This window comes from Pongo abelii, chromosome 9, assembly GCF_028885655.2.
Source record: "Pongo abelii isolate AG06213 chromosome 9, NHGRI_mPonAbe1-v2.0_pri, whole genome shotgun sequence".
Classification (NCBI taxonomy): domain Eukaryota; kingdom Metazoa; phylum Chordata; class Mammalia; order Primates; family Hominidae; genus Pongo; species Pongo abelii.
In genome coordinates, this window is record NC_071994.2 from 59578604 (window position 1) to 59601068 (window position 22465).

Below are 22465 nucleotides of genomic sequence, written 5' to 3' on the forward strand. Positions count from 1 at the left end.
CGACTCTGTCATGGCCTTGGAGAAAAGGCACACTGCAAAGCCTGGAGCTGCATTTGCAGGCTGAAGCTACACCCTCAGCAACCTAGGGCCTCGGAGGCATGGGCTGTCAACCAGCATCTTAGATAAGTAGTGCTGGGCCCTCACTGAGGGTTTCACTCCCCAACCATCGCCTCACAAGGCCGGCCTGCCTGCTGGGAAGGTTGCCTTGGGATAAGGGTACAGGCTTGGGTCTTCCAAATCATTTCCTGAATTGCCATATCAATACCAGGACACCAGGCATCTTTCTTTGGACTACAGGGGACGTGAAGGTCACTGAGCTCACTCGGATTTCACAGATCTTGGTGAGACAACCTGGGCCCTGGAATCCACCATCTTTGCTTTTGGGAACTCCTTCTGGGCAGCCATCTGCAGGCCTGAGTGTTGTAGGTATAGCCCTCTTTCCTTTTACTGTGTCTGGTTTCTTGTGTAGTCAAAAAGGCCAAGAGAATGGGTCACTGCATCCTGCCCCTGTGCTTGGTCTTAGGTCCAGCTGTGATTCCCATGTAAGCACCATGCACGTTCCCATCTTCCCGCAGCTCTCACCCCCTCCACCAAGAGCTGTGGCCAGGGTCACAGAGGTTCAGAGGCTGCTGCCCCTGGACCTAAAGCCCATTTTCCATCTCAAGCCAGGGACAGAGGTGAGCTCCCTGAGCCCTCAACTGTGGCACTTTCCCATGTGTGGAAAATGGGGAGCCCAGAAAGGGAGCCAGGATGGGCAGGGGTGACCCTTTCTGGTTATTCCTGTGACCTCTTCCCACCATTCCATGCTCAACACATGACAGATTTCTACCACCTTTAATACCCCCATTCACATTGGGCCGGCTGGAAACAGAAAGTGGGGCTGGCAGAGGTGGTCCAGCTAGCCCAGGCCCCTAGGCCTCAGGACCACTGGCAGGCACAGTCGGTGGGCTCTTGTACAGTGTAGGGCACCCAGGTGGCATTGGTGGCACAGAAGAGCTGCACAGAGCGCCGCTGCAGGCCCACCTCACGGCAGCACTTGCAGAATCGGGCATAGGTGTTGATGTTGTAGTTGTAGATGCTGGCGGATGGGCACCTCCCATCGCAGGACACTAGGTTCACCTGGAATGGGCAGGCCAGTGAGGCAGTCTGTGGCGCTCACACCCCCAAACCCCCTCCATCCCCATCTTTTGCTGCCCCACTGCCTTGTGGGCACCACGCACAGGGGTGCTGCTCCTGCATTCATTCTTGCGGATGGTCATGCGGATGGTCACCTTCTTGCAGGAGCGCCCATCCTCCTTACCTGGGGGGACAGGGGGATGAGGCAGCTGTGGCCAAGACCAGGCTTCTTCGGGGAAGCAGGATGGGCCAGCCCAGGGCAGTTAGTGTCATGCTGGAGGGTTTCTCTTCCAGCATTAGCACACATGCATTAGTGCGCCTCCCCATCTAGGGAAAGCCTTTTAACCCAATGCCTTGGAAGGAGGTGGAGTCAGGAAGGCAGAAACAGAGCAGTGTGAGCAAGTGAGGCAGGAAGGCCAGCAGGGCCCCCTTGAGGACTCTGTGCTAGGGCAGAGAAGCATCTGGGGACAGAGTGAGGCTGCCTCCCCACCCCAGCCCTAATGCCTATTTCTAAGCTGTGTTGGCCACTTTACCCTTACCCCTCTCTGAGCTTCAGTTTTCCCATCCTGTGAGGGCTTGTAGCATTAAGATTCTGCAATTTCCTGAATGAATAGAAACCCCAATCTCTAGTAGGATACTTCATTCTAATGGAATGCTTTGTTTGGTTTCCATAGCTATCAAACTGGACTAGGGATTCACCCATCTCACAGAGCTGTTACAGGGATAGAAACTAACCAGTGTGGGTTTCCTCTGCCTGGACCACGCCTCTCACAGACAACCAGTCTTGTGGCTCATTCACGCCCTCACCTCCTTTAGCAATTGGCTGCAATATCTCCTCTCCCAGGCTTTACCTGATTTCCCTTCTTGAAGTTGCAACTTGCTGCCTCTATTCAGTCCTCCCTCCCTGACCCCTCCCTTGCTTATATTTGTCAAGGGGACAATCATTGTCTTGTCAGAGACACATCGGTAATTACGATGTTGAATCATAAGCTTTATGGCCTTCTTTTGCACAGTCCCCTTCCAGAATTTGTTGTAAGTTTTTTTTTGCATTTTAAATAAATATTTCCTTTCACACCTTAATGTTAATTTGTACATTTTGTATTCTTCTTCTTATCGAAGCCCCCCACATTGCATCAGTGAGGCCCCACAAAACTCAATGCTTCCATCCTGGTATATATTTTTATACTTGTTATTCTGTCTCTCCCACTAAATATCAGCTCCACAAGGCTCTACAGTGCCTAGAACAGTGTCTGGCACATAGTTGGAGCTCCACAAATATTTGCCAGGTACATGCACTCACTCTGTAACCCCAGGAATCCCTTTAGAAATGGAATGGAATCTTTTCTTCTGGTCTCTGAGCCTCACCACAGAGGTTTCCTACTACACGAGCTAGATGGCTTCTGGCCATAGCTAAGTCCACTTTGTCTTCCCGCTCTGCTCCAGGAGGCAGGGGAACTAAGGGCTGTCCTGACATGGCCCTCTGGGTCCTGGACTAAGACTGGCTGAGTGACCAGCAAGAGCAAAGCAGTGGCAGTCCGGGGCGTTGGTGGGTGCCAGGTGAGCGGGCCCTGCTGAAGCTTTCCCATGCAAGCCCAGGGGATAGAGCTCACTACCCAGCATGCACTGCAGGCCCAATGGCCTGTGCCAGAGGTGGGGAGCAGGGGCCCTCCCCCTCCCTTGCCCCAGAGATCGGGCCACCTAGCAGAAGGGACATTGCTGGACATAGCAATGCGGCTGCCTGCCTCCAGTCCAGTGGGCTTCCGAGAGGAGTACCTGGGCGACAGTGGACACTAACCCGTGGAGGAGAGGCGGGACTAACGGGGACCACGGGAAACAGGGTCCCCGGGGAACCTGGGGAGAGGGACATGGGGTGCAGGTCACACGGGGGCACACGGGACATTCAGGGAACATGAGTTTGTGGGTCAGGGATCAGCCAATGAGGCCCCAAGCCCGGCTTTCTTGGAGTATGTGAAGTGCACATAACAGGGCCCCAAGTTCTACTGCCTTCTGGAGATGGGGTCTGAGCACCCTAGGAGGAGGGCAGGCACAGGGGAAAGATGTGGGTGGGGGATTGAAGGTGGTGTAAAGCAGAGGCTGACTGGGATGTGCATGTACACACGGTTGGGGGCTACAGTTCTGGATGGCCAGGACTCCAGGAGCCAGGTATCAGGACAGGTGCACAGAGCTCGCACTCAGACTGTCAGGGACCCTGGAGGCCTGAATCCCACCCAGAAGGCTCCTCCAAGACCAGGGCGTCTGACCACGGGAGAATTTATGTGGGAGCATCTGGGCTGGGGGCCTTGGCAGGGGCAGGAGGAGGCGAAGTAACTGGTGAGCTACTGACCTCCTGAATGCTATGCCCCAATGTCCTCTGGCTATGACAAGAAGCAGAGGTTTTGTATGGGAACAAGGACACAAACATGGCCTCCAGCCATCTGCATATTTGCACCAGTGCCATGAGCCCTGTGGTGTGGGTGTTATCCCTTCATCTACTCAGCCCAGAAGAGCTATCTTTTTAGGTGCCAGGCCAGGAACCTGGTCCTCTGTCCCCTGACATGACACCCTGTGCCCCCATCAGAGCCCCCCACCTGTGGGCCCCCACCATGCTCACTCACAGGTCCTGCAGCATCCTTCCAAGGAAGGTACCACGGAGCCCCCAACCTAGAGAGAGGAAGTCAGGGGAGGTAGGTAGGTGTGGAGACCCCTGTCCAGGCTGGGAGCCAAGATCCCAGAAACAGGCAGAGTGCAGGAGTCTTGACTCTTCTCTCCCCGTGATGCCCCAGGGCAGGAGCATAGGCCCCTTGCCAGGCCATGGGAGAGCCACAGGGGCTAAGCTGGCACTAAGGCTGCACCTGGCTCCCTTGGGGCAGGAGCCTGGGTCAAGATGGTGCAGGGCCTCCCATCTTTCCTGGGGCAGCTCCCCTCACGCTTTCCATTGCCTACCCCACCGCCAGTGCTTCCCAGCACAGAGGATAAGGGAGGGGAGGGGCGCAGGGGTCACCCACTTGGGTCAGTGGCCTGGGCTCTACCTCAGCCCTGGACAAATCATCCTCTTCCTCTAGGCTTAATTTTCCCATCTCTAAAATGGGAGCAAGTATCCCTTAAAGCCCTCCTCCTCTATAATGAAATGGGTAAAACAATGGATGGGACAGTTCTTTGTACATAAGTGTGTGTGTTGGGCGGCGGGTCTCAGTATGTGTGTGCGATTCTGTGAGCACATACATGAGCATCTGTGTGCACATGTGTGATTTTGCATGTGTGGAAGTGTGTATGAGTGTCACTGAGTGTGTGTGTATATTTGTTTTCTCGGGAAGAGTCAGAAATCTTCAAATGTCCACTATTAATCTCAGGGACTTTAATAATTCAACAATAACCCCAAGCCTTCCAGGAAATCCTTTTCTCTGAGGTGCGCCCATACTGACAGTTGTCCATGCTAGTGCTGGACACCTGCCAGCCATCACAGGACTGAACTGCACCTGCGTGGCATGTGTGTGCAAGAGTGTGCTTATGTGAGTGCCTTGAGGTGTGATGACGCGTGGTGTGTGCATTGGCATGCTGATGTGAATGTTCCTGGAGTGTGTGGTGTGTGAGTGGCTGGTGGCCTGTGTTGGTATCTGGCTGAATGTGCCTAGAACATGTAACAGTGTGTGTTTGTGCACATCTGCATGCGGTCATGTGATGTGTGAAGAGGCAGGGTGTGATGTGGTCAGGGCAAAAAGAAATGCAGAGAGAGATGTGGATTAGGGGTGGCAGTGCAGGCACAGGCTCCAGGGAGCCCTTCTTCCTGCACTCCTGCACACAGGACCCCCACCCCACCACCAGTGAGACAACTGATATCCCTGGCCTACAGCCTCAGTGGAGAAGGAGGCACTGACCTTGGCACACTCGGTCTCATTGAGCGGTGGGCAGCTTATGGGAGAGCGGACGAGCACGGCACCCAGGGGAGTGCTGCTGCAGTGGTGGCGGGCGCAGTCTGCGATCCAGGATGCCCCGGGCTGGAGGGCACAGAAGTGGGTAACGGGAGCTGTGGCCAGATGGACAGCCTGAACAAACCCATAGGGTCTGGGAGCCTGTTTGTACCTAGTCCAGGCCTGCGAGCCAGAGAGAGCCCTAGTCCTGGTGTCCCCTTCTGGGACACCCTCCTAAGTGGGCAGCGAGGGGGCTGCTTACCAAGAACAAGGAGGTGGTGCCATTGGGGAAGGTGAAGAGACAGGACATGTTCCTGCAGGAGCCGCAGCAGGCAGCGAGGTCCCGCGGGTGCTCGTACTCCTGGTTCTACAGGCCAGGGCAGGGTGGGCCTCAGCCAGATGCCCAAATCCACCCTGGCTCTCCCACTGCCTGCTTATCTGTGAGGGACCCCAGAGCCTGGAAGGGCCCTCTGTAAGTGCTCAGGAAGAGGAGCTGGGAGCTCCTTCTGTCGCAGGCAGCTAGTCATCCCTGTACCTACCCTGAGGCTCCCTTACAGCAAAGAGCATCTCCACTCTTTCCAAGCCATTTCTGCTAAGTAAGGATGCCAGTTTTTATTCCAGACAGATCTCCATTTGAGTCTTAGTTCCTGTAGGACTTTTGACAAATGACAGAGTCTCCCTAAGCCTCAGTTTTCTCCTCTGAAAAATGGGAATAATTCTAACCCCCTTTATCTAACTAATATTTATTTAGCCCTTACTAGAAGCCAGTCACCATCCTAAGTACTAGGCATGAAGAAGTGCTCACCAAATAGTAGCAACACAAGCATGCAAACCAAAGTGACAGGGAATGTGCCAGGCATTCCGTAGGCACCTAATAAGTGTGTGCTCTCTCTGTCAACACCCACTCTTGCCAGGCACTAAATCTGTCCCTTACTGTTCCCCTCCTGGCCTCTCCCAACCCAATCCCTTTCTTGACACTTCCTACAGAGGTTTCTGAGAGCTCCTCTGACTTGTCTTGGGGGTTTAGGGCAGCTTCAAGGGCTCCTCTGGTTCCTGGAGCACCCAGGGTCTGCCAGGCAAGCCCTCCTGACCCCACCCACCCCGCCCTGGGCTGCACCCTACCGCCTCACAGTGGATGTCACACAGCACGGAGGTGGTGTTGATCTGGTAGAAGCTGGTGAGAGGGTCGAGCACGGTGGTGCAGCGGGAGGTGTGGCACACGCCGTCTGCCGAGAGCTCCACCACCGTCTGGCCGGGCTGCATCACACCCAGCTCACGGCTCAGACACACTGGGGCCTTCACTGGATGGGCATGCAGGGCGGCAATGGTCATCCAGAGCCCAGGCACCCACGCCCCCCCTGCCCGGCTCTGCCCCGAGGCTTCCCCCACTCACCACACTCGTACTTGGCGCAGCCACACACATTCTCCACGCTGTGCATGAACGCCTCATCCAGCTGGGATTTCTCCCACTGGGTGGGGCAGAGGCAGTCAGCACCCTGGGGTGGGGGCCAGCCTGGCCCTCAGGAGCAGTCTGCCACCTGGGCCCCTCTCTATGTCAGTCCCTCCCTGTGGTGGGCAGGAGGGGGCTGGCAGGCCTGGGGCCCCTCAGCAGCCTGGAAGCTCAGTCCCAGTGTGGCTACCAGGCCTTCCCAATGAGGAGCACTGTCCAGTGTCCTCCCCTTTCACAGCGAGGGACAGAGCCCTGGGTGGCTCACACTACTTCTCACCTTTCTTCAGCAATTTTAAGGAGGGAGGAAATGGGGGACAGAGTGAGAGGAAATGTGTGCTGGGGTGGGAAGGGTTACATATAATTCAGAAAAGGACTGTAAACATGACTTCACATTTCTTAAAGTATTTTCAGTTCCCTCAGTGGCCATGCAGTCTGGTGGCTAAGGGCATGATCTCTGGAGACAGATTTCCTGGGTGTCAGCCCTGGCTCCGTGATATACTAGCTTCATGACCTTAACCTTAGCTTCCTTGTTTGCAGGATTGAGAAAACAACAGAATCAATCTCACAGGGTTGTTGTGAGAATAAATACTACACATGAAGGGCCTAGGAAAGTTCCTGGCATTTAGTAAGCTCTCAATAAACATTAGCTACGTCATGATTGTCATCAACATCATCATCATCATTGCCGTTATCATCTTCACCACCACCATCATCCTCATCGTCCCCACCACCACGTCATTGCATTATCACCACCACCACCATCGTCATTGCATTATCACCACCACCACCACCATCACCCTCACCGTCTCCACCACCACCATCGTCATTGCATTATCACCATCACCACCATCGTCACTGCATTATCACCATCACCATCACCCTCACCGTCTCCACCACCACCATCACCATTGCATTATCACCACCATCACCCTCACCATCCCCACCACCATCACCATTGCATTATCACCACCACCACCACTACCACAACAACCATTATCCTCACCATCCCCCCCACCACCATCTTCATTGCATTATCACCATCACTGCCACCACCCTCATCCTCACCATCCCCATCACCACCACCATCACTGCATTATCACCATTGTCACCATCACCACCATCCTCACTGTCCCCACCACCACCATCACCATTGCATTATCACCACCACCACCATCATCCTCACCATCACCACCACCATTGTCATTGCATTATCACCATTGTCACCACCACCACCATCCTCACCAACCCCACCACCACCATCATCATTGCATTATTACCATCATCACTGCACTAACACCATCATCACCACCATCCTCCTCACTGTCCCCACCATCATCACCGCCATCAGCATCATCACTATCATCTTCATGATAATTTTCATCTTCATTGTACTTAATCCTTACCACAACTCTAAAGCATGATTATGTCCACTTTACAAAGGAGGGCACCATACCTAGAAAGCCAGTGGCAGAGTTTGGGACAAGAATACTGACTTGCAACCCTGGGTTCCTTGCACTAGATTAAAGGAGCAGGTTCTCTAGAGGAGGGGATAGAGAGGAAAGGAAAGGGGAGCAGACCAGGGAGTGTTGGGGGAGGAGGGTCTCCATACCAGATGGCACCGGGGCACCGGGATTGTGTCACAGTCACATTCTGAAAAACACAAGGGGCCAGGCCCCCACTTCATCAGGGATGTCCAGGTAGAAATCCCCTGGGTACCCTGGACCTCTCACTGCTGGCACAACCTGTCTTCTGAAGACCCAGCTCCAGGCCAGGCCTGGGAGAGGAGAGGAAGAGGCCCAAATCTCAGCCTCCTTCCATCCCTGGGGGCAGGAGGAGGCCTGCAGCTCCGCTGGTTAGGCAGGTGGGCAGTGATGGGTCCCGAACACCAAGCTCTCCACTGGGTGTGGAGCGAGGATAAATAGGCAGATGGGCCAATCACAGGTTTCCTTTTGTCACCTGGATTAATCCGTCCACCTAGTCCAGAGCCTATTCTTTTTATTTATTTTATTTTATTTTTATCTGAGATGGAATCTCACTCTGTCGCCCAGGCTGGAGTGCAGTGGCACTATCTTGGCTCACTGCAATGTCCACCTCCTTAAAGGCACCTGCCACCGTGCCCGGCTGATTTTCTTGTATTTTCAGTAGAGACAGGGTTTCACCATCTTGACCAGGCTGGTCTTGAACTCCTGACCTCATGATCCACCCGCCTTGGCCTCTCAAAGTGCTGGGATTACAGGTGTGAGCCACCGCGCCTGGCCACAGTAAGGACTTTTTAAGATGGAAACCCTCTTTGGAATTGGGAAACTTGCTTTTTCCTTCTTTTATCCTAGAGAGAAAAGGCTGTAGGAATGCTCAGCACTCGGAGTGCGGATGCAGAAGGAAGGTGATTCTAGTGGCTTCCTCTAGAGACCCTGCAGGGGACAGATCTGAGAGGAGTGGACAGTGGTGGGCCGGGCTCCCCCAATCCCTCCTCAGCAGGGCCACTGGATCTCCCAGTGGGGAGGCTGTCCTGACCACAGACTCACCACAGGATCTGTAGGGGCAGCAGCGGTCGGGGCTCCACACCTCCACCAGGGCAGTGCCCAGGCCACACTGCACTTGGGGACAGCGGAAGTTCTCACACACTGTGGGGAAGGAGAGGCAGGTGACACGTCAGTCACAGGCACCTGGGGGTGTGAATCCTCAGACGGGCAACATTAGCTAAAGAGAGGCTACCCCCAGCTCCTCATTAGTGACCCCCACTGTCCTCAAAGCCCCAGGGAAGAGTCTGGGCACCCGAAGTCTCCCCAGGGAGCTACTTCAGGTCCTAGTGCTGTGCCTGTGAGGCACTGGTGATATGACAGGGTCAGAACCTCAAGCTCATTAAATTGGGCCTCCCCAGTCTGGAGTCACCCTGCAAGAGGTGGTCCGAGGAGAGCCAGCCATTAGGGTAAGGTCTGCTGATGGGGAACATCCCGCTCTATCTAACACAACCTTTCCCACCCTGTGGAAACTTCATCCACTTGGGGCCCACCTGAGCCTGCCCTGCTTCAGCTGACGCTACCCTGCAGGGCCTGCACTTCCTTTCTTTCTAGTCTTTAGGCTGACTTTTCTCAGTTCAGGATTCCTCAGCCATTCTCATTTGCTGAGAGAACAAGGCAAGGGGTGAGGGAATTCCCTGGGTGCAACATTTTGGTGGATAGGGGAGGGGCAAGGGTCAGCACTAAAGGTGAGGATCTGAAAACTGTAAGAGTTACTTGATTTACTAATAAAGTTATTGGCACAAGCAAGGATTATCAAATGGTGTTCCAAAAAATTATGAGGGAGGGCATTTTTATGGTGTCAAAGTAATAGGTTATTTTCTGGTTGGAAGAGGAAAAATGTAAGATGGTGAGATTTTGGGATTATGGTCATCGCCCTAATCTGGGCCAATGTTAACATCAATTCTTGTGACTCAGCCAGATAGTGTGTGGCACCCAATGTGATGTGCTATGAAGCTCATGCACATACTGTCTAGCCCCAAATTTTTAACTTGAACCCATCAAGCCTTAGATGGAAATTTCAGTTTTAGGAAGCACAGAGGCCCAGGGAACAATGTAAGCAGCTCCAAAAGAAAGCAACTGGAGAAGTCCAGAAGCAGGGACTCTCTGCAGGGTCATGGCTTGGACTCTACAGTGGGAGGTCATACAGGAAAAGGGACCTGTGCTAGGATAAGAGAGATGTGAGGCACGTCATTATAATGCATGGTCTAGGACTGGATCCTGGATTGGACAAACAGGAAGAAATGGACTGGGCATGAGATGAGTTGAAAACGTATTAACATGGAAAGGTAGAGATTGTTCACTGAAAACAGCCAGTTAAAAAAAAAAAAGAGTATGTCTAGGATGAGCTGATTTTTGTAAACCAGATCTACATAAAGCCATAGAAAGAATCTGGAAGGCTACATATCCACTAAAGCATTAGCAGTGGAATTATCTAGCAGGTAGGAAGGTGGTATTTTCATTTTCTTGCATTTACTTGGAATTTGTACTTTCTAGAATGCATATACAGTGCTTTTGTAATAGCAAAAGTATGATGAAGACTGGGAGAAAGTGATAATATCAACAGCTTCTGTTTTTGAGCACCTACTGCATACCAAGGACCATTAGGTCCTTCACATAAATTATGTCTAATTTCCACAACAGCCCCTCAAGGCAGATACTAGCATCGCCATTTTACAAGTGAGCAATCTTGGCTCAGAGAGTAAAGAACTTGCCCTGGGCTGCACAGCTGGTAGACAGCCCAACTGAGGCTCAGAAACCAACTGACTATGCCCATACTCCATCCACAGGACTAGGCTGCCTCCCGAGAAACATGGAAAGAAACGTAAATATAGGAGGAGGGCTGAGGGGGAGAGGTGATGACAGAAAGAGAAAGAAGAGAAGGAGAAAGGATAGTGAATCTCTCCTCACATCAGTCTTGCAAATACTGTGGCAAGTGGGCCAACCAGCTCCTGGTCAGGTGCGGCCAGGTCTTCTGGGCAACTCTCATGGGATGGGAGCCTACATTGTTTCGGAGGTGACTCTTTACATTGACCCTGTCAGGGCGGCCCTTGGGTGTCCTGGTGGAGGCCCCTCTCCTACTCTGCTCTGTGTAAGAAAAAACCTCATGCTTCTCCTATTATCAGTGTGCAAAGCAATTTTTGTAAATTGAATAATATTTAAATCAAACCATTTTGTTCATTTTCATCCATTAGGTTTGCTAACAGTCCATAATGCTGGCTGCACTATGCTTAACGGTTACTACTGAGGTACTATGTACACAGTGCATTCTATATCAAGGTACTATGAACACAGTACATGATACGCACATACTATACATGTCTACATGTATGTATAGTATCATACATACAGGTACCAGGCCCTAGAAAAATATTGGAAAAAGCATACTTTTATTTATAATTACAAAATAAAAGAGCTTCAGAGGCTTTGCAACACAGGGCCTTCTGTGATACAACCTCCAGGAGCGGGCACTATGGAGACACAGTGGCGAAACGGACCCTGAAGGGAAGCCTTGGGTCAGTCAGGAAATGAGGACTTCTTATCAGTGCTGTGGGGGATGGAGAGACCCAAGTATTTGTCCTTCAACCCTAGCCTCTGTCTGGCCCTTGGGGGCCTCCATGGAAGGGACAGGCCTGGACCTCCCACCCTCCAGCCTGACAACCTAACCCAGCTTCTTCAGGTGGGCCTGCACTTGTCCTGGATTCAGCTGCCCGGCCCCTCCAGAGCTCACCACCTGGAAGCGCTCTGTTGCTCCCTGTCAACCCCCATTGGTCCTGGGGTGGGGACTCTGTGAAAGGCCCCTTCGTGCCGCAGCTTGCCATGTGCCCAGCCAGGACTCACCACACTGGTACAGAGGGCAGCAGAGCTCCGTGGTGTTCCTGTGCACGGTGAGCATCTCCCCTTCTTGACATTCGGGGATGGGGTCTGGACAGTCGCCACAGGCTGAGAGGGAAGAGGGCCAATGCTGTCACAGCAGTCCCCTCAAAGGGGCTTGGCACACAGCACGTTGCTGGGAGTGGGGCCTCCTCAACAACCCAGGTGTTGCAGGAGCTAACCAATGGCAGCATCACATGGTCTCATGTGACCCATTCTGGAATCATAATCTGGAAGTTCTCCCTCATGTCCACCCAAAGGCTTACACCAAACAAGCACCAGTTTCCTCGTGCTCAGTAATCTAGGGGGAACACGGGGTCGGTGTCCTCTTCCTCCCACACTGTTTCCTGGACAGTGAGCTTGTCCTTCTCCCTTTGCCCACCCCGTCTGAAGACCCCCAGCCTTTCCTCCCAGCTGCCCAAGGACACAGGGGTAAGGCTGGCGGACTGTGATCAGGCTGTGTGCGCTGGCGTCTGGTGGCGAGACCCACCGCAGAAGTAGGAGGTGCAGCAGGAGTCCCCCAGGCGGCCCGCGATCAGGATCTGGTCCTGTCGGCAGCTGGGGACCAGCTCTGCCTCACAGAGATCTGGGTCACACTCTGGGGAAAAGGCTGAATTTAGGTGCTGGGAGAGGAACCTGCCTGGCCACCCCTGGGCCCCTGCCCCCAGAGCTGTCCTCCCCTCACTGCCCTCAGTCCGTCCCCCACCCTCCCCGCCCCGGGCCTCTCACCACAGCTGTAGCTGGGGCAGCACGAGTCCTCCTGGAAGTGGGTGAGGAGGCGGTGGCCTGGGCGGCATGTGGGGGCGAGGCCCTCACACAGAGTCTGGTTACACACTGGCCCCAGGGACCACAGGGCCTGTTACCTCGGGGCCAGATGTCCCCACTGCTCTCCAGTGGAGAACACTGGACAACTGCCCAATCCCTGGACGCCTGGCCCCACTCCTCCCCCGCAGCCCCCAGGACCCATACTCCTAGATGAGGCCTTTGAGGGTCACACGAGGGTTCAGGGCTGGAACAGAAGATCAGCAAGAGCTAACATCCATTGACACGCACCCCATCTCACAGCAACCCCAAAGATGGGCCCGATCGTCAGCTCATGTCCCAGGAGAATGAACGAAGGCACACAGGATGTGAAATAATTTGCCCAAGGCCACAAGGCTACAGGTGGGGGAGGAAGAGTGGCCAGGCTGCCTGGCTCCATAGCACTCCCTGCACTGACTCCTGAGCTTCTGCCCCTGCCCCCAGGGAGGGTTCTCCCCTCCTCCAAACTCACCCCCTACAAGAAACTTTGCTTTTCCTAGGCCTTGTCCTATCCATCAGGGTTGGTGTGCAGGGCTGGAGCCTTTTAACTGTTTTACAGTTGAGGTCCAAGGAAGTGAAGGCGGACACTCACCACAGACAGTCCCCAGGCAGCAGGGGTCCTTGGTGGGTAGGAGCAAGGCCACCTCCCCGAATCGCGGGCAGCTCTCAGGGCGGGGACTGGGGCAGCCCAGATCCACCGGGATGATGGTGTCTGGGGCTTGGCACTGGTGCTGGCAGCAGCCGCTGAGGGAGCTGTTCCAGGTCTCCCCCAGGGCCCTCGGCACCCCCATGCTGTCAGTGCAGGCTGCAGAAGGGAATGGCAGGGTGCGAGGGACTGAGGAAGGTGAGCCCAGACTTTCCCAGGCTAGACTCTCCGTGGGATATTGGCCACCCCTAAGCAGACCTGAAAGGATGCAGATGGGCCTCAGCTGTGGACAGCAGGAGGCGAGGCTGAGGCCGGCTTTGGAGGCCCCCCATTCAGGGAGGGGAGGAACCTACCGCACTTGGCTTCCGGGATGCAGAGTGCAGAGTGGCGCCGGTGTAAGACGGTGCCCTCGGAGCAGACGCAGCCCTCGCCCAGCACCTGGCAGTGCTCTGGGTCCAGAGGCCCTAGTATCCCATCCTGGCATGTCTTGGGTGGCTCACAGGCCGTCACACATGCCTGGTATGTGGAGTCGCTGGAGCACAGGAAGGCTGCAGGGGCACAGTGGGCACCAGGCCTACCTCAGACCCCAGGCAGGGCTCCCCATTGAGGGCCGAAAGAACAGGAGGGGATGAGGAGAGGGCTCAGAGTGTCATCAGCACCTCAGCAGAGTGCATAAGTTAAAGGGCTTGGTGACATCACCTCCTTCCTTAGATCAGGACTCAGCAAAGTACAGCCCGAAGCCCAAATCCAGCCCACTGTCTGTTTTCACAAATAAAGTTTTATTGGAACACAGCCATGCCTGTTCATTTATATTCTGTCTGAGGCTGTTTTTGTACTAAAAAGGTAGAGTTGAGGACTTATGACTGAGACCATATGGCACACAAGGCATCAAATACTTACTTTCTGGCTCTTTACAGAAAGGGTTTGCCAACCCCTTGCTCTAGATCAGTGTTTTCAAACTTTCTTGATTGTAAAAAGTAGATTTTACACTGTGGCCTAATACAAGCATGTAGAACAGTGGTCCTCAAACTCGACTACTAAAGAATCCCTTGGGAGTTTTGGAGGCATCATTGTGGGGACCTCACCCCAGGCCAATTCAATCTCTGAATTGAAAGGCCCATGCCTTTTCAAGTTGTCTGAGTGATTTCAAAGGGTATTTAGGATTGAAAATTGCTTGTATATAAAATAAAAAATCTCTTTTACAAAATAATACCTAAACTTTCTATGAGCAATACACACTGGTATTTTCTATTCTATTGTATTTTTTAAAATGCTGGTGCTGACCCCCTAAATTGATTTCATACCCGCTGAGTTGGGATCCACAGTTTGAAGAACATGACCCAAGAGGACTTTTGTCTTTTCCTCTTTTACCTGTCATATTGTGGGTGTGGCCTTCCTGTGAGCCAATCCCAGCCTTTCTGGACAGGTTCACACTTATAAATCAAGCTACTCTAGCCCAGGCCACCCCTGTCGAACCCACCAGTCAAACCTAATTGGGGGAGGAGGAGGCAGATCTAATTTCCTTCCTGCAGGAAGGAGGGGAAAATCTGGAAGAAGAGAAAGGTGAGCAAAAAGGAAGCAGAGGGAATTAAGTTGTGCTGGACGGTGTCCGTGGGGCAGGTCTATGTGAGCACTCGGCACACATTCCCCCACATCCTCAAAACCACCCTGGGCGGGGGCGATGGTTACAGTCTCCACTTGCAGAGAATAGACTCAAAGAAAGCGAATACTAAAATACAATGCAATTACTATGTGTTAATATATTCATATGAATCATAATAAATATGTGTTCATTAGTATAAAATGTACTTTTATATAATATAAAAATTAAATATAAATTAAACATACAAAATATTTATAAATTTACTAATGTACATAAATCCGTGAATGATTAAAGCTGGGAAAGCATACATGAACTTGGGTCCGGGAGCCTTTTCCCACTTTAACAGGGGATGGGAACAATAATCACAATGGAGGGTCCCCCTGCCCCGCAAACTCACGGCAGTAGTCAGAGCGCCGCCACTCGATGCACACATGAAATTTGTGGCACATGGCCACGTACACAGTCAGGGCCACGCAGGGCTGCTGCACGTACTTGGTGTCCCGGATCCACAGCTCACAGAATGACTCCGGAGGTACCTGGACATATGCATCAGGCAATGCTGGTTACTCGGATGTCACATATCCCGTGCCCAGCTCCTCCCCTCCCTGCCCAGAAGGAACATGCGCCTCTGCAGGTAGGTGCTGCCATCCCCAGCCAGCCCAGGAGGTGTCCCCAGTGCTGGACCCAGTTGGCACATACAAAGCGGTGGCAGGCACTGAAGGTGCGGTTGGACACCATGCGAAGGCAGGGCGAGCAGTCAGTTGTGGCGCAGCTGTCTGGGCGGAAGCGGGTCTGGCCCACTGAGGTCAGAGAGCTGGGCACCTGCCAGCTGTCCAGAAAGGGAGCAGGATCCTCAGCCCCACCCACCACGGAGCCATCCTTCAGGGTAAGGTCATTGGCTGCATCTCCATCACAGATACCTGAAAGGGGCCAAACAATCCCAACAGCCACGATCATCACTACCACTCCCATGTCGTCAGCTCTCACTTTTTGTATTTCTCACAGTTCTTTGAGGTCAATAATACCATTATCCCCATTTTAAAGGTGAAGGAAATTAGGTGAAGGGAAGCTAGGAAACCTGCTACAAAAGAAAATGTCTTTGTACTTAGGAAATATACATGTATTTAGGGGTAAAAGGATATAATGTCTTGAAGTTATTTTCTAATGGTTCTGAAAAATGCTTATATATATATATATATATGTATTGCATGTGCATATAAAAATGTATACCCACACATACACACACACACACACACACAGAGAGAGAGAGAGAGAGAGAGAGAGAGAGAAGGAGAGAAGCAAATGGGGCAAAATGTGAACCACTGGTAAATCTGGGTAAAAGGTGTACACTACCTTATACTGTCTTTGCAAGTTCTAAATTTTTATAAGTTTTGCTATATTACACCAAAATAAAAAGCTACCCCCCCAAAATCTGCTTTACCAGTGATTGCTAGCTAATTATAACAACAGTTTCTTCTTTTTCCTGGGCAGTCAGTGTATTTTTCCCAGATGCCCTTGCAGCTGGCTGAGATCATCTGATTGAGTCCCAGCCAATGGCATGTGAGTGAAGGTGACGAGTACCACCTCCAGGCCTAGTCCATAAAACCTTCCCACCTGTCTCCTCTCCTGCGAATTTGGAAACTCATGTTGACATGGCAGAACCAGAAGATGGAAGGACTCTGGGTCTCTGAATCATTGCTATCCATTTAGGAACTTATGTATGCAGGAAATAAGCTTCTGTTGTGTTAAGGCACTGAGATGGGGGCAAGGGTGAAGTTTATCTGTCCTAGCTTTTAATGTGACCTAAACTTCTGGCTTCATCTCTCACATACCGTCTATAAGCTCCAGACACACACTTTCCTGCCCACAACTTTGCTCAAGCTGCTCCCTCTGCGTGAAATACTTTCTCAGATGTCCTTCCTTCAAGGACGCCTCAGATGCACCATCCATGACATTCCAAAATCTGTGTAACAGTCACTGGCTTGCAGGTCAGCCTTTCACAAAAGATTGTAGCTCTCTGAGTGCAAAGACTCATTTTCTTTTAGATTCTCACTTATCTCAGCACTTCCCTAAGTTTGTCTAGGAGGGTGCCCAGGTATCAAATGTTCATTCAAACAAAATGGAGATATAAATGATCTGACTTCTGTTCTAACACCTCTAACCACGATTCTGTGAATATAAAGCATGATTAAAGGCAAACTCTTATTAATATATTATTAATGGTTCCCATGGTCACACTTTGGGTCTTGGCTTTAAGTCAGTGAGGGGTGTCACAAAGGTATCCTAGGGAGGGATTGGCTCACCAGGCTACTGCTGACCACAGTGCTCTTTGCTGGGAATGAACAGAGGAGAAGGAAGAAATTATGAGAAAAAGATGGTGGTAGTGATGGTGATGGTGTTGGTGGTGGTGGGGATGGTGGCATGTGTGTAGGAAGTGTTTAAGAACAAAAGCACCATAAAACAGGGATTTTGTCTGTTTTGTTCACTGTTTTGTCCCCAGTGACTGGTACATGGCAAATATGTGTTGCACAAAGGAAAGAATGAGCATGGAGCTGAACTGTGTGTGTTAGTGCATGTGTAGAGGGCATTTGGATGCAGAGGGGCACGAATGTGAATGTGTGAATGATCACCAGGGGTGCAGGTGGAGGATGGAGGGTGTACGTGTGTGTGTGTGTGTTATAAGCGTTTTTATCTCACCCATCGTCACAATCATGGTAGTCTGTCATGGAGTGCCCCATGAGTGTCCATGTGCTCATGCCCCGGCAATGAGCAGCGGCCCACATCCAGGCTTGTCCTGTATCTCTTTTCCTTATGAGAATACATTCAATCCCTCAGGGCATGTTCTGCAATTATGCTATGGTCTGAAGAGCATTAGTTCTGTGTATTGTGGCAGCTCTGCTGTGTGCCCTTGGGTAAGCCCCTTAATCTCTCTGAGCCCCCTTTCTTCTTTAGTTCAGTGGGGATACTAATGGCCATCTCTCAGTGCTGTTGTGTGGATGACCAGGAATAAGTGAGATAGAGTGCGGAAGTGCTTTGTGAAATGCCCAGGCTCATGCAGATGGAAAGGATTATCCGACATTAGAAGGCTGTCAGGGAAGCTGACAGACAATCCCGGCTGAAGTGACAACTGGCTGAGTCCAGAGCCCTCTACTATCTCCCTACTGGCAGCTTTGGCCCCAGGACACAAGACGTTAGGCCTCCCTGCCCTGGCAGCTCTGCTGCTCCAACCTCTGGCCTGGTATTCTGTCCCAGCCTTTCCTGCTCCAGGAGGAATTATGTCTGGGGGCAGAGGTGGACCTGGGAAGCATCCCCTCCCCGCAAGCTGGGTTCCAACTCACCGCACAGGCCATGGCCCTGGGCCTTGCTGGCTTTGTTGGCCTCCATGATCATGAGTCCTGAGCTGTGGAGCCACTGGATCTGGATGTCTGAGGGAGTCAGGATCATGTACATGTGGCCTGTGTCTTCAATTCTGAATCCATACCTACTCACAGGTGGCCACACAGGCTGCGAGTCCACAGTCACCTTGGGAGGGAATTCAGTGTGAGCACAGATTGTCCATCAATTCATCCATCCATCCATCCATCCATCCATTCATCCGTCCATCCATTCATCCATTCATCCATCCATCCATCCATCCATCCATCCAACCATCCATCATCTGACAAACATTTATTAGGCATCTGCTATGTGCCAGGCTCTCTTTCAGGCACATGCAGCCAAATCACCGTCCAAAGTGGCATGTGAGGAATCTAAAAATATTTTTATTGGAAAAATACAATGAAACAAGAAATGCAACAACAGGAGGCAAGCTGCATCTTACTGCCCAAATAAACACAAATGCTGAGCCCTTCCAATCACTCTCTTCTTTCCTGATTCTGTTCAGATCACTTCTTCTGATAGTCTTTCCTGATTCTGTTCAGATCATTTCTTCTGGGAGAGTCTCCCTAAATTCCCAGCCTTGGGGCTACATACCCCTGCTCTGGGCGTTCCTCATCTCTGTGCTGACCATTAAGTATCTGTTTACACATCAAGATATCCAGTGAACTGAGTTTCTTAAGGGCAGATACTATGTCTGATTTACCTTTGAATCCCCAACACCTGCCTTTGGGCCTGACATAAATTGGGACTCAATGAATATTTGTTAAATATGCAACACACTCTAATTCTCACAAACACTTTAAATTCAAGGCTGCAACATCTTCTACATATTAACAAGGTTAAATTTGGATGACCATGGGTTATTACAATAGTTTTACACCAAAAAAAATGGAATATAAAAAGATTAAGATTTTAAAGTATTTATAATGAATTAACCTCCTCCCTTCAAGATTAGACTGTTTTATATGCTCCTGAATGTCAAGTGGGTCAATAAAGAACTTATGAAAAAAACAGAAACTTTTCTTGACACAAATGATAATAGAAACACAACATACAAAAACCTACAGGATACAGCAAAAGCAGCACTAAGGGGGAAATTTATAGCTATCAGTGCCTATATCAAAAAAGAAGAAAAACTTTGAATACATAACCTAACAATGTATCTTAAAGAACTAAAAAAGCAAGAGCAAACCAAATCCAAAATTAGTAGAAGAAAAGAAATAATAAAGATCAGAACAGAAATAAATTTGAAATAAAAAAACACAAAAGATCAATGAAACTAAAAGTTTGTTTGAAAAGATAAACAAAATTGACAAACCTCTAGCCTAAGAAAAAAGAAAGAGGACTCTAATAAAATCAGAGATGAAAAAGGAGGCATCACAACTGATACTGCAGAAATTCAAAGGATCATTAGCAGCTACTATGAGCAGCTATATGCCAGTAGAAGAGAAAATCTAGAGGAAATGGATAAATTCCTAGACACATACAACGTCAAGATTGAACCACAAAGAAATAAAAAATCTGAAAACACTAATAACAAGTAATGAGAAGAAAGTCTCCCAGTAAAGGAAAGCCTGGGATCTGATGGCTTCACTGCTGACTTCTACCAAACATTTGAAGAAGAGATAATACCAATCCTACTCACACTATTCTGAAAAATAGAGGAGGAGGGAATACTTCCAAACTCATTCTATGAGGCCAGTGTTACTCTGATACAAAAACCAGACCAGGACATATCAAAAAAAGACTGCAAGTCGTTATTTCTGATAAATATAGATGCAAAAATCCTCAAAAAATACTAGCAAGATGAATTCAACAATACATTAAAAAGATCATTAATTGTGACCAAGTGGGATTCAACATATGCAAATCAAAGTGATACATCATATCAACAGAATAAAAGGCAAAAAAGCCATACGATCATTTCAAATGATGCTGAAAATGCATTCAATAAAATTCAACATCACTTCATAACAAAAATCCTAAAAAAACTGAGTATAAAAGGAACATACCTCAAAGTAATAAAAGCCATATATGACAGAACCACAGCTAGTATCATATTGAATGGGGGAAAATGAAAAGCCTTTCCTCTAAGATATGAAACACGACAAGGATGCCCACTTTCACCACTGTTATTCAACATAGTATTAGAAGTCCTACGTAGAGCAATCAGACAAGAGAAAGAAATGAAGGGCATCGAAATTGGAATGGAAGAAGTTAAATTATCCTGTTTGCAGATGATATAATCTTATATTTGGAAAAAACCTAAAGATTTCACCAAAAAACTATTAGAACTGATTTTAAAATTCGGTAAAGTTGCAGATTACAAAATCAACATAGAAACATCAGTAGCATTTCTATATGCCAACAGTGAACAATCTGAAAAATAAATTAAAAAATAATCCCATTTACAATAGCCACAAATAAAATTAAATTATCTAAGAATTAACTTAACCAAAGAAGTGAAAGAGCTTTATGATGAAAATGATAAAACACTGCTGAAAGAAACTGAACAAGACACAAATGGAAAGATAGTCCATGCTCACAGATTAGAAGAATCAATGTTGTTAAAATGTCCATATTACCCAAAGCAACCTACAGATTCAATGCAATCCCTATCAAAATATTAATGACATTCTTCACAGAAATAGAAAAAACAACCCTAAAATATACATGGAATTATAAAAGACCCAGAATAGCCAAAGCTATTCTGAGCAAAAAGGACAAAACTAGAAGGATTACATTACCTGACTTCAAATTATGCTACAGAGCTATAGTAACCAAAGCAGCATGGTACTGGCATAAAAATAGGCATATAGGCTGGGTGCAGTGGCTCACGCCTGTAATCCCAGCATTTTAGGAGGCCAAGGTGGGCAGATCACCTGAGGTCAGGAGTTTGAGACCAGCCTGGCCAACATGGTGAAACCCTGTCTCTTCTAAAAACACAAAAATTAGCCAGGTGTGATGATGCACACCTGTAACCCCAACTACTTGGCAAGCTGAGGCAGGAGAATCACTTGAACCTGGGAGACAGAGGTAACAGTAAGCCAAGATCGTGCCACTGCACTCCAGCCTGAGCGACAGAGTGAGACTCTGTCTGAAAAACAAAAACAAACAAACAAAGAAACAGACATATAGACTAATGGAACAGAATAGAGAACCCAGAAACAAATTCACACACCTTCAGTGAACTCATTTTCGACAAAAGTGCCAAGAACATACACTGGGGAAAAGACAGTCTCTTCAATAAGTGGTGCTGGGGAAACTGGATATCTGTATGCAGAAGAATAAAACTAGACCCCTATCTCTCACCATATACAAAAATCAAATCAAAATGGATTAAAGACTTAAATCTAAGACCTCAAACTATAAAACCACTACAAGAAAGCACTGAGGAAACTCTCCAGGACATTGGTTTGGGCAAAAATTTCTTGAATAATACCTCACAAGCACAGGCAACCAAAGCAAAATGGACAAATGGGATCACATCAAGCTAAAAAGCTTCTGCACAGCAAAGGAAACAATTGACAAAGTGAAGAGGCAACCCATAGAATGGGAGAAAATATTTGCAAACCATACATCTGATGTGGGATTAATAATTAGAATATATAAGGAGCTCAAACAACTCTATAGGAAAAAAATCTAATAATCTGATTTAAAAATGCACAAAAAATTTGAAACAGACATTTCTCAAAAGAAGACATGAACCGTGATGCAAAAATCCTCAATAAAATATTGGCAAACTGGATCTAGCAGCATATCAAAAAGTTTATTCACCACGATCAAGTAGGCTTTATCTCTGGGAGGCAATGTTGGTTCAACATATACAAATCAGTAAATGTGATTCATCACATAAACAGAACCAAAGACAAAAACCAAGGATTATCTCAATAGGTGCAGAAAACGCTTTTGGTAAAACTCAACACCGCTTCATATTTAAAACTCTCAATAAACTACTTATTAAAGGAACATACCTCAAAATAATAAGAGCCATCTATGACAAACCCACAGCCAACATCACACTGAATGGACAAAACCTGGAAGCATTCCCCTGGAAAACTGGCACAAGACAAGGATGCCCGCTCTCACCACTCCTATTCAACATAGTATTGGAAGTCCTGGCCAGAGCAATCCGGCAAGAGAAAGAAATAAAGGACCTCCAAATAGGGA

The 22465-nt window shown here is 49.4% G+C and overlaps 1 protein-coding gene across 1 annotated transcript in view; it reads right to left on the bottom strand.

Moving 5' to 3' along the window:
- Positions 1-686: 686 nt before the first annotated feature.
- The window catches only part of OTOG (otogelin), a 101235-nt gene continuing 79456 nt past the window's right edge, over positions 687-22465 (bottom strand). Inside the window, exons 40-56 of the mRNA XM_054525862.1 lie at positions 18256-18439; positions 15617-15837; positions 15315-15453; positions 13668-13862; positions 13261-13473; positions 12597-12701; positions 12358-12465; positions 11835-11936; positions 9000-9098; positions 8084-8124; positions 6418-6493; positions 6147-6325; positions 5287-5391; positions 4992-5111; positions 3732-3777; positions 1221-1300; positions 687-1119 (exon numbers count right to left, since the gene is read on the bottom strand). Of these exons, the coding sequence (XP_054381837.1) occupies positions 919-1119; positions 1221-1300; positions 3732-3777; positions 4992-5111; positions 5287-5391; positions 6147-6325; positions 6418-6493; positions 8084-8124; positions 9000-9098; positions 11835-11936; positions 12358-12465; positions 12597-12701; positions 13261-13473; positions 13668-13862; positions 15315-15453; positions 15617-15837; positions 18256-18439 (2214 nt within the window). The 3' untranslated portion in view covers positions 687-918. The remainder of the gene's footprint in view (positions 1120-1220; positions 1301-3731; positions 3778-4991; positions 5112-5286; positions 5392-6146; positions 6326-6417; positions 6494-8083; positions 8125-8999; positions 9099-11834; positions 11937-12357; positions 12466-12596; positions 12702-13260; positions 13474-13667; positions 13863-15314; positions 15454-15616; positions 15838-18255; positions 18440-22465) is intronic.